At 40.9% G+C, this 11,598-nt stretch overlaps 2 protein-coding genes across 2 annotated transcripts in view; both read right to left on the minus strand.

Moving 5' to 3' along the window:
• The window catches only part of LOC104937910 (protocadherin alpha-C2), a 203,919-nt gene extending 192,745 nt beyond the window's left edge, over positions 1-11,174 (minus strand). The window contains exon 1 of the mRNA XM_027278121.1: positions 8,674-11,174. Coding sequence (XP_027133922.1) covers positions 8,674-11,040 — 2,367 coding nt within the window. The 5' untranslated portion in view covers positions 11,041-11,174. The remainder of the gene's footprint in view (positions 1-8,673) is intronic.
• Positions 801-7,009, minus strand: LOC113745770 (protocadherin beta-15-like). The gene is made up of 3 exons (XM_027278705.1): positions 4,869-7,009; positions 900-1,344; positions 801-814 (listed from the first exon to the last, which is right to left on the minus strand). Exons 1-3 carry the CDS (start codon positions 6,936-6,938, stop codon positions 801-803), a joined length of 2,529 nt encoding a protein of 842 aa, XP_027134506.1. The 5' UTR covers positions 6,939-7,009.
• Positions 11,175-11,598: the final 424 nt, after the last annotated feature.

The raw sequence follows: 11,598 nt of genomic DNA on the forward strand, positions 1-11,598 counted from the left end.
CATTATTGCATACATTATTGATTTATAGCAGTGCAACATAAACAAAGTGTGCACTCAATTCCCTAAACAAAATATTACTTACGAAGTCTTTTGAAGACTGGCTACACTGTAATGACGAATATTACTCAAGCTAGTTTCAAAGGAGTACCAACTTTCATGATGCAATAAGATAGATCAAGGTTTCTGAAAGACAGCACTGTGGTAAGTGATTAAAAACATACAAACCACAACGTTCTTACTTAATCAGCACCGTATATCCATAAGCGTGATTGTCAGAACCATGGATAGCGCTTCGACATTTACCATTGTGTTAGTATAAATTCCTTGTGATGTCCTGAAAGTCTTGCTTAAAAGGCATGTCAGAACCGAAACTTGAATCCAAACTTTAAAATTCCCACAATATGACCAACACACTACAAGTCAACAGCTTGAATAGTGCTAGGATATAAAGTATGAAATATGGTGTCGTCTAAATACCCTGAACACATTTTCTATTTTCAAGGGATGTGACTTAAATGAAGACGACATAAGACATTGCAATGTAACTGAGTGTGAAAAACAGATTCAATTAAAATCGGAACATGGGCTTACCTCTCCAGATGTCCTCCTGTCAGGGAGCACTAGTGTATTCGCATGGCTGCCTGGGACTATAGTAGATCCTATACTCATTCTGGGTCCAACTAACATGTACCGCTTGTCTCCAGATCTGTACTGGATGCTGTGACACAGTGTCCCGTCATAATTAGGCTCTTGTAGATATTTAGAAGTATAGTCTGTGGATTTTGAGCACTGCATTGCAATCAGCACGATGATACTGACGAGGAAAAGTACAGAAACTGATCCCAGAGTTATCATCAGATAAAATGTAACATTGTCTTCCTCGACAACTTTAGTTGCACTTTTGACATCAGAAGCAGCAAAAGCCTCTTTGGGTTCCACAACTTTGACGGTCACAGTAGCTGTTGCTGAGAGTGAAACGTTCCCATTGTCTTTCACCAGTATGACCAGTTTATGTTCAGCCTCGTCTGTCTCTGTGAATGAGCGAAGTGTTCTGATCTGTCCTGTATAGCGGTCCAAAGCAAAGAGACTGTGGTCAGTAACTTCCTGCAGTGAAAACAGTAACCAGCCGTTATATCCTATATCAGCGTCATAGGCTCTGACTTTAGTCACCAAGTGTCCTGCGTTCACATTGCGGGGAATCTCCTCCACACCTTCAGCAGAACCGTTCGAGCTGACTGGATACAGGATGACTGGAGCGTTGTCGTTCTGATCCAGAATGAACACGTTCACTGTGACGTTGCTGCTTAGTGACGGAGTTCCAGAATCTGTGGCAACAACTTGGAACTGGAACGTTTTCAGAGTTTCAAAGTCAAAACTTTTCAGAGCGGAAATGTGACCGTTATCTGAATTTACATTCAGGAAAGACGTCATATCACGCTGCAGGCCATCACCTCTCACTATGTGGTATATTATTGCTGCATTTTCATTTAGATCATCATCAGTAGCACTTACAGAAAATATCGATGCGCCCGGGGCATTGTTTTCCACTAAATACAGTTCAAATGGATTCTGGCTGAAATTTGGTCTGTTGTCATTCACATCAGACACCTGAACACTCAAGGTTTTTACAGTGGAAAGTGGAGGTTCACCACAGTCGGTAGCTGTTATTGTGATGTCATAATGGGACAGAGTCTCTCGGTCTAAACGCCCCTTTGTGACAAGAGAGTACATGTTTTCCTCAATCGAAGGCGTCAAATCAAACGGAACATTACCTGAGATTTTACAAATAACTTTCCCATTCATGCCCGAATCTCTGTCAGTAACACTGATGAGAGAGATAACCGTGCCAGGCTTTGAATCTTCTGGGACCACGTTAGACAGTGACGTTACTTCAATATCTGGCTTATTGTCGTTCACGTCTTTTATTTTTATCACAACTCTACTTTCGGCTGTCCATGGTAAATGGCCTTTATCTGAAGCCTGCAAATCTAGTCTGTAAACCTCCGTGTCCTCAAAGTCCACGTTTCCTTTCACTCGAATCTCTCCAGTGACGCTGTCTAATTCAAATGTGTCATGCGCTTTTTTCTTTTGCGTTTTTATAAACGTGTATTCAATTTCACTGTTCAAACCTTCATCTAGATCTGTAGCGTTTATTTGTATCACAAGAGTTCCAATCGGGACATTTTCATTTAATGACACAGTATATATGTCTTTGCTGAACACAGGTCGATTATCGTTTGCATCCAGCACAGTAATGGTTAAATTCAGGCTCCCAGATTTCGGCGGACTGCCACCATCAAGAGCTGTTAACACGAAATGATGTTCTGCCTTTTGTTCCCTATCCAACGCCTTTTTCAGCACTAAAAACGGTATCTTGTCTTCCTCGCTATCTCTGATTTCAACATCAAAAAATTCATTTGGGCTTAATTTATATAATCGGACTGACTGTGTACCGACATCGGGATCTCTCGCCGCTTGAATTTGGAAACGAGTACCTGGAGGAGTGTGCTCCGCTATTTCCAGCCGCTGCTCGCGTTCTGGAAATGTGGGTGAATGGTCATTAACATCCGTTATTTCAACACCAACGTAATGTATTTCCAGCGGACTTTCAACAACAATTTTCAGATTTATCAAACAGACCTTGGCTCCTCCACAGAGCTCCTCCCGGTCCATGATTTGTCCAACATACAACACTCCATTGTTTGTATTTAACTGAAACAGATCGTGATTGGGCCCCGAAACAATGCGAAACCGCCTGTCTTTCAAAGTTCCAATGTCAAGCCCTAAATCCTTTGCAACATTTCCAACAGGTGATCCCACTTGTATTTCTTCTGGAACAGAGTATCTTAGCTGAGCCAAAATCCGCTCCACAAAACACAGCAACAAAATCCCGGCAAGCCACCAGCACTTCACTCGGCGCCTTTGTCCTCGTTCTCCCATTGTGAAGCCAAAAATCAAGGGTTTCTTTGTAGGCAAATGTAGTGGTCCAGTTCCTCATCAGACAAGTTCAGTTGGACCTATACTCCGGCTCTCAAACAGAAGCTTTCACATGCAAATCGTAACCGCTATATTTATTACTTAATACGTAGCCTACGATGTGTACTCCGTCAGCATACCACCTACATCAGATATGATCCAGAGATGGGCAGGGCCTCTATGAAATGAGCACCACAACCATTAGGTCACACTGACACCATGTGGACAGTGGGCTACAATACTATATTACAAGTGTTCTACTTCACTACTATCTCCTCTATTCCAATCGACTGCTATATGCTGATCCAGTAGTAAAAGGCCACATGATGAGCTGATGAGGTCAAAAGCCCCCATGCCTCACTCTGTGGAGAAACTCAGGTTAACAAATCAACTGCATGCTTGGTATTTTCCCAGCAACCCCGAATCAGTTTACGACTCAGGTGTGTTGTTTTTTTTGGGGGGGATAATTGACAAGACAAACTAGCACCTGAAATTAGATGCATTGTTAAATTACATGTAATCATCATATTGTGTCGGATTTATGGAAGAGAGTCACATTGTAATTCTGTTTTACGGCTTGATTTTGATCAATACAGTATCGATGCACTTTGATTAATAGAAACACGTGGCTGGACGTAGGAATATGAACTGAATAGGGAAAACAAATGTTATTTAGAAGGCCAGAACACCAAGGACTATCTGCCATTAATTTTATACCCAAAACATCAACAACGACAATATCTTGAAAATAAAATTTCAGCACCATGGACAGCACAATTTCAACGGGTCAGAACAACAAATAAAAGTAAAATGTATATGGCGTATAATTTAATAGTGCTGTACGAAAGCATTCTGTACATAATTCAAAGAAAACAATCGTATTCGTTTTACATGAAGTATAAGTAATCCAGAATATGTTACAATATAAAACTGATGACAATTTAGTTTCAGAGGTGTGCTAATAGACTTTTCATAATACAAATGAATAGAAGTCAGTAGATTCAACAGTGTACAAGATACACCCTGATTTCTGAAATACAATAGTGTAGTAATAAAAAAGCAATTGCTTGTTGTACGTTGGCTAAAATACAAACCACAAGTTTGGCTATTAAATTCCACCAAAGAAATGCTGTAAGGTTTAAAACGACACCTACATTCCATATTGAAAAAGACCACAATAGGCTGCAGAGTGACTGTCAGCACCATGGACAGCGCTACGAAATTAGCCGTTATGTTGGTAGATCATTCCTCGTGATGTGTCCTAAATGTCTTCCTTAAAAAGTCATGCCAACTGAAATTTGATTCCCAACTTCAATGTCTGACCAATAGAGTTAACTTAAACCCATTTGACAGTACTATACGATATAAATAATGTATAATGCCGTAACATATGGTGTCTTGTTAGTAACCTGAACACATTTTCTAATTTCTACAGAGACAAAAAGGGACATTGACAAATCATCAACGTATTACAAACATTACTTGCAATATGCGTTGGTGTATTTCTGAAAGAAATCGTGTCAGTTCAGTAGAAGTTATTTTAATGCTCATGAAAATAATATATGAGTGTTTGAAAAATAGCGTCAATTAAATGCGAAACATAGGCTTACCTCCATAGACGGACGTCTCCTGTCAGGAAACACGAGTGTATTTGCATGGCTCCCCGGAACTATAGTAGATCCTATACTCATTCTGGGTCCAACTAACATGTACCGTTTGTCTCCGGATCTGTACTGGATGCTGTGACACAGTGTCCCGTCATAATTAGGCTCTTGTAGATATTTAGAAGTATAGTCTGTGGATTTTGAGCACTGCATTGCAATCAGCACAATGATACTGATGAGGAAAAGTACTGAAACTGAGCCCAGAGTTATCATCAGATAAAAAGTCACATCATTCCCGTCATCATCCTTTGTTGCACTTTTAACATCAGAAGCTGCAAAAGCCTCTTTGGGTTCCACAACTTTGACAATCACAGTAGCTGTTGCTGACAGTGAAACGTTCCCATTGTCTTTCACCAGTATGACCAGTTTATGTTCAGCGTCGTCTGTCTCTGTGAATGAGCGTAGTGTTCTGATCTGTCCTGTATAGCGGTCCAAAGCAAAGAGACTGTGGTCAGTAACTTCCTGCAGTGAAAACAGTAACCAGCCGTTATATCCTATATCAGCGTCATAGGCTCTGACTTTAGTCACCAAGTGTCCTGCGTTCACATTGCGGGGAATCTCCTCCACACCTTCAGCAGAACCGTTCGAGCTGACTGGATACAGGATGACTGGAGCGTTGTCGTTCTGATCCAGAATGAACACGTTCACTGTGACGTTGCTGCTTAGTGACGGAGTTCCAGAATCTGTGGCAACAACTTGGAACTGGAACGTTTTCAGAGTTTCAAAGTCAAAACTTTTCAGAGCGGAAATGTGACCGTTATCTGAATTTACATTCAGGAAAGACGTCATATCACGCTGCAGGCCATCACCTCTCACTATGTGGTATATTATTGCTGCATTTTCATTTAGATCATCATCAGTAGCACTTACAGAGAATATCGATGCGCCCGGGGCATTGTTTTCCACTAAATACAGTTCAAATGGATTCTGGCTGAAATTTGGTCTGTTGTCATTCACGTCAGACACCTGAACACTCAAGGTTTTTACAGTGGAAAGTGGAGGTTCACCACAGTCGGTAGCTGTTATTGTGATGTCATAATGGGACAGAGTCTCTCGGTCTAAACGCCCCTTTGTGACAAGAGAGTACATGTTTTCCTCAATCGAAGGCGTCAAATCAAACGGAACATTACCTGAGATTTTACAAATAACTTTCCCATTCATGCCCGAATCTCTGTCAGTAACACTGATGAGAGAGATAACCGTGCCAGGCTTTGAATCTTCTGGGACTACGTTAGACAGTGACGTTACTTCAATATCTGGCTTATTGTCGTTCACGTCTTTTATTTTTATCACAACTCTACTTTCAGCAGTCCAAGGTGGCTGACCTTTATCTGAAGCCTGCAATTCTAGTCTGTAAACCTCCGTGTCCTCAAAGTCCACGTTTCCTTTCACTCGAATCTCTCCAGTGACGCTGTCTAATTCAAATGTGTCATGCACTTTTTTCTTTTGCGTTTTTCCAAATATGTATACAATATCACTGTTTAAACCTTCATCTAAATCTGTAGCGTTTATTTGTATGACAAGTGTTCCAATCGGGGCATTTTCATCTAATGACACAGTATATATATCTTTACTGAACACAGGTCGATTATCATTTGTATCCAGCACAGTTATGGTTAAATTCAGGCTCCCAGATTTCGGCGGACTGCCCCCATCAAGAGCTGTTAACACGAAATGATGTTCTGCCTTTTGCTCCCTATCCAACGCCTTTTTCAGCACTAAAGACGGTATCTTGTCTTCCTCACTCTCTCTGATTTCGATATCAAAAAAATCATTTGGACTCAATTTATATAATCGGACTGACTGGGTACCGACATCGGGGTCTCTCGCCGCATGAATTTGGAAACGAGTACCCGGGGGAGTGTGCTCCGCTATTTCCAGGCGCTGCTCGCGTTCTGGGAAAGTGGGTGAATGGTCATTAACATCCGTTATTTCAACACCAACGTAATGTATTTCCAGCGGACTTTCAACAACAATTTTCAGATTTATCAAACAGACCTTGTTTCCACCACAGAGCTCCTCCCGGTCCATTATTTGTCCAACATACAACACTCCATTGTTTTGATTTAACTGAAACAGAGAGTGATTGGGTCCCGAAACAATGCGAAACCGCCTGTCTTTTAAAGTACCAATGTCAAGCCCTAAATCCTTTGCAACGTTTCCAACAGGTGATCCCACTTGTATTTCTTCTGGAACAGAGTATCTTAGCTGAGCCAAAATCCGCTCCACAAAACACAGCAACAAAATCCCGGCAAGCCACCAGCACTTCACTCGGCGCCTTTGTCCTCGTTCTTCCATTGTGAAGCCAAAAATCAAGGATTTCTTTGTAGGCAAATGCAGTGATCCAATTACTCATCAGACAAGTCCAATCGGACCCATTGTACGACTCTCAAGCAGGAGCTTTCACACACAAATTTTAACCGCTATTCTTATTATTCAATACGTAGACTACGATGTGTACTCCGTCAGCATACCACCTCCATCAGATATGACCCAGAGATGGGCAGGGCCTCTATGAAATGAGCACCACAACCATTAGGTCACACTGACACCATGTGGACAGTGGGTTACAATACTATATTACAAGTGTTTTACTTCATTACTATCTCCTCTATTCCAATCTATCGAGTAGTAAACGGCCACATGATGAGATGAGCTTAAACGCCCCCATATTCCACTCTGTGAAGAATGCTCATGTTAGCCCTTCTCCAGCATATGTACTACATGTTTGCTATTTTCTCAGCAACCCCCAATCAGCTTTTGACTAGGGTTTGTGTTTTTGGATAATTGATAAAGCAAATAATAGCACCTGTAATTAGATGCAGTATTAAATTACTTGTAACCATCAAATTCTGTCCATACCATAATAAAGCAAGGATGGAAAAGACACGCACTGTAAATCTGCTTCACAGCTTTGTTTGTTCAATACACTATGCAGCGCCGGTCCTGGCCACATTTGCGCCCTGGGCGGCCGCCCACATTGCCCATAGCTAGGACCGGCCCTGACACTATGGATGCACCTTGATTAATACAAACAAGTGGCTGTACGTAGGAATACGACCTGAAGAGGGACAACAAATTTTAATCAGAACAACAGGTCAGAACACAAAGCTCTATCTACCATTAATTTTATACCCAAAACAACAACAACGACAATATCTTGAATATAAAATTATAGAACCATGGACAGCACAATTTCAAACCAGCAGTGTCAAAACAAGAGATGAAAGTAAAATTTATATGGACAATAATTTAATAGTGTTGTACGACTGCATTCTGTAAATAATTAAAAGCAAATAATCTTATTCGTTTTACAGAAAGTATAAGTAATCCAACATATGTTACAATATAAATCTGATGACAATTTAGTTTCAAATGTGTACTAATATACTTTTCATAATACAAATGAATATAAATCAGTAGATTCAACAGTGTACAAGATATACCCAGATTTCTGAAATACAATAGTGTTGTAATAAAAAAGCAATTGCTTATAGTACGTTGGCTAAAATACAAACCACAAGTTTGGCTATTAATGTCCACAAATGAAATTCATTACGTTTTAAAACGAAACCTACATTCCATATTAAAAAAGACCACAATAGGCTGTAGTGTGACTGTCAGCACCATGGACAGCGCTACGATTTTGCCATTATGTTGGTAGATCATTCCTCGTGATGTGTCCTAAATGTCTTCCTTAAAAAGTCATGCCAAATGAAACGTGACTCCCAACTTCAATGTATGACCAATAAAGTTAGTTTAAACACATTTGACAGTACTATGGGATATAAATAATGGATAATACCGTAACATATGGTGTCTTGTTAGTAACCTTAACACATTTTCTAATTTCTACAGAGACAAAAAGGGACATTGGCAAAACTTCAGCGTATTGTAAACATTACTTGCTATATGCCTTGGTGTATTTCTGAAGGAAATCGTGTCAGTTCAGAAAAAAATATCTTAATGTTCATGTAAATAATGTATGAGTGCGTGAAAAACGGCGTCAATTAAATCCAAAACATGGGCTTACCTCTATAGACGGACGTCTCCTGTCTGGAAGCACTAGAGTATTCGCATGGCTTCCAGGGACTATAGTAGATCCTATACTCATTCTGGGTCCAACTAGCATGTACCGTTTGTCTCCGGATCTGTACTGGATGCTGTGACACAGTGTCCCGTCATAATTAGGCTCTTGTAGATATTTTGAAGTATAGTCTGTGGATTTTGAGCACTGCATTGCAATCAGCACGATGATACTGATGAGAAAAAGTACAGAAACTGAGCCCAAAGTTATTATCAGATAAAAAGTCACATCATTCCCCTCCTCATCCTTTGATGCACTTTTAACATCAGAAGCAGCAAAAGCCTCTTTGGGTTCCACAACTTTGACAATCACAGTAGCTGTTGCTGAGAGTGAAACGTTCCCATTGTCTTTCACCAGTATGACCAGTTTATGTTCAGCCTCGTCTGTCTCTGTGAATGAGCGAAGTGTTCTGATCTGTCCTGTATAGCGGTCCAAAGCAAAGAGACTGTGGTCAGTAACTTCCTGCAGTGAAAACAGTAACCAGCCGTTATATCCTATATCAGCGTCATAGGCTCTGACTTTAGTCACCAAGTGTCCTGCGTTCACATTGCGGGGAATCTCCTCCACACCTTCAGCAGAACCGTTCGAGCTGACTGGATACAGGATGACTGGAGCGTTGTCGTTCTGATCCAGAATGAACACGTTCACTGTGACGTTGCTGTTTAGTGACGGAGTTCCAGAATCTGTGGCAACAACTTGGAACTGGAACGTTTTCAGAGTTTCAAAGTCAAAACTTTTTAGGGCGGAAATGTGACCGTTATCTGAATTTACATTCAGGAAAGATGTCATATCACGCTGCAGGCCATCACCTCTCACTATGTGGTACAATATTGCTGCATTTTCATTGAGATCATCATCAGTAGCACTTACAGAAAATATCGATGCGCCCGGGGCATTGTTTTCCACTAAATACAGTTCAAATGGATTCTGGCTGAAGATTGGTCTGTTGTCATTCACATCAGACACCTGAACACTCAAGGTTTTTACAGTGGAAAGTGGAGGTTCACCACAGTCGGTAGCTGTTATTGTGATGTCATAATGGGACAGAGTCTCTCGGTCTAAACGCCCCTTTGTGACAAGAGAGTACATGTTTTCCTCAATGGAAGGCGTCAAATCAAACGGAACATTACCTGAGATTTTACAAATAACTTTCCCATTCATGCCCGAATCTCTGTCAGTAACACTGATGAGAGAGATAACCGTGCCAGGTTTTGAATCTTCTGGGACCACGTTAGACAGTGACGTTACTTCAATATCTGGCTTATTGTCGTTCACGTCTTTTATTTTTATCACAACTCTACTTTCAGCGGTCCCAGGTGGCTGACCTCTGTCTGAAGCCTGCAAATCTAGTCTGTAAACCTCCGTGTCCTCAAAGTCCACGTTTCCTTTCACTCGAATCTCTCCAGTGACGCTGTCTAATTCAAATGTGTCTTGAACCTTTTTCTTTTGTGTTTTTCCAAAGATGTATACAATTTCACTGTTCGAACCTTCATCTAAATCTGTAGCGTTTATTTGTATCACAAGAGTTCCAATCGGGGCATTTTCATCTAATGACACAGTATATATATCTTTGCTGAACACGGGGCGATTATCATTTGCATCCAGCACAGTTATGGTTAAATTCAGGCTCCCAGATTTCGGCGGACTGCCCCCATCAAGAGCTGTTAACACGAAATTGTGCTCTGCTTTTTGCTCCCTATCCAACGCCTTTTTCAGCACTAAAAACGGGATCTTGTCTTCCTCGCTGTCTCTGATTTCAATGTCAAAAAATTCGTTTGGGCTTAATTTATATAATCGGACTGACTGTGTACCGACATCAGGGTCTCTAGACGCATGAATTTGGAATCGAGTACCTGGAGGAGTGTGCTCCGCTATTTCCAGCCGCTGCTCGCGTTCTGGGAAAGTGGGTGAATGGTCATTAACATCCGTTATTTCAACACCAACGTAATGTATTTCCAGCGGACTTTCAACAACAATTTTCAGGTTTATCAAACAGACCTTGTTTCCACCACAGATCTTCTCCCGGTCCATGATTTGTCCAACATACAACACTCCATTGTTTGTATTTAACTGAAACAGATCGTGATTGGGCCCCGAAACAATGCGAAACCGCCTGTCTTTTAAAGTACCAATGTCAAGCCCTAAATCCTTTGCAACATTTCCAACAGGTGATCCCACTTGTATTTCTTCTGGAACAGAGTATCTTAGCTGAGCCAAAATCCGCTCCACAAAACACAGCAACAAAATCCCGGCAAGCCACCAGCACTTCACTCGGCGCCTTTGTCCTCGTTCTTCCATTGTGAAGCCAAACATGAAGGATTTCTTTGTAGGCAAATGCAGTGATCCAATTGCTCATCAAACAAGTCCAATTGGACCCATACTCTGGTTCTCAAGCAGAAGCTTTCACACACAAATCGTAACCGCTATATTTATTACTTAATACGTAGCCTACGATGTGTACTCCATCAGCATACCACCTCCATCAGATATAATCCAGAGATGGGCAGGGCCTCTATGAAATGAGCACCACAACCATTAGGTCACACTGACACCATGTGGACAGTGGGCTACAATACTATATTATAAGTGTTTTGGTAACACTTTATATTAGGGGACACATATTCGCTATTAACTACAATGCCCTAATAACCCACTGGTCATTCACATCATTATTCAGAAACAACAATGCATGAATTTACAGTCAATAAGTAATAATTAAGAGTTAATAGGATTTTTTTTAATTCATGGCGTAATAGAGGTAGAATAAGGCTATGTAGAATAAGGTGTTAATACGTGCTTAATAATTACTAGTAGAGGGCTAGTATGCTACTTATATGCATATTAGTAAGCACACAGTTAATGGTGAATATG

Source organism: Larimichthys crocea, chromosome I (assembly GCF_000972845.2).
Source record: "Larimichthys crocea isolate SSNF chromosome I, L_crocea_2.0, whole genome shotgun sequence".
Lineage (NCBI taxonomy): Eukaryota > Metazoa > Chordata > Actinopteri > Sciaenidae > Larimichthys > Larimichthys crocea.

Coding starts and splice junctions, on each gene's coding strand:
- LOC113745770 (XM_027278705.1), bottom strand. CDS start 6,938: ATGGAAGAACGAGGACAAAGGCGCCGAGTGAAGTGCTGGTGGCTTGCC. Junction 1,345..4,868: donor AGGATGATGACGGGAATGAT/GTGACTTTTTAT, acceptor AAAACGTTCCAG/TTCCAAGTTGTTGCCACAGA.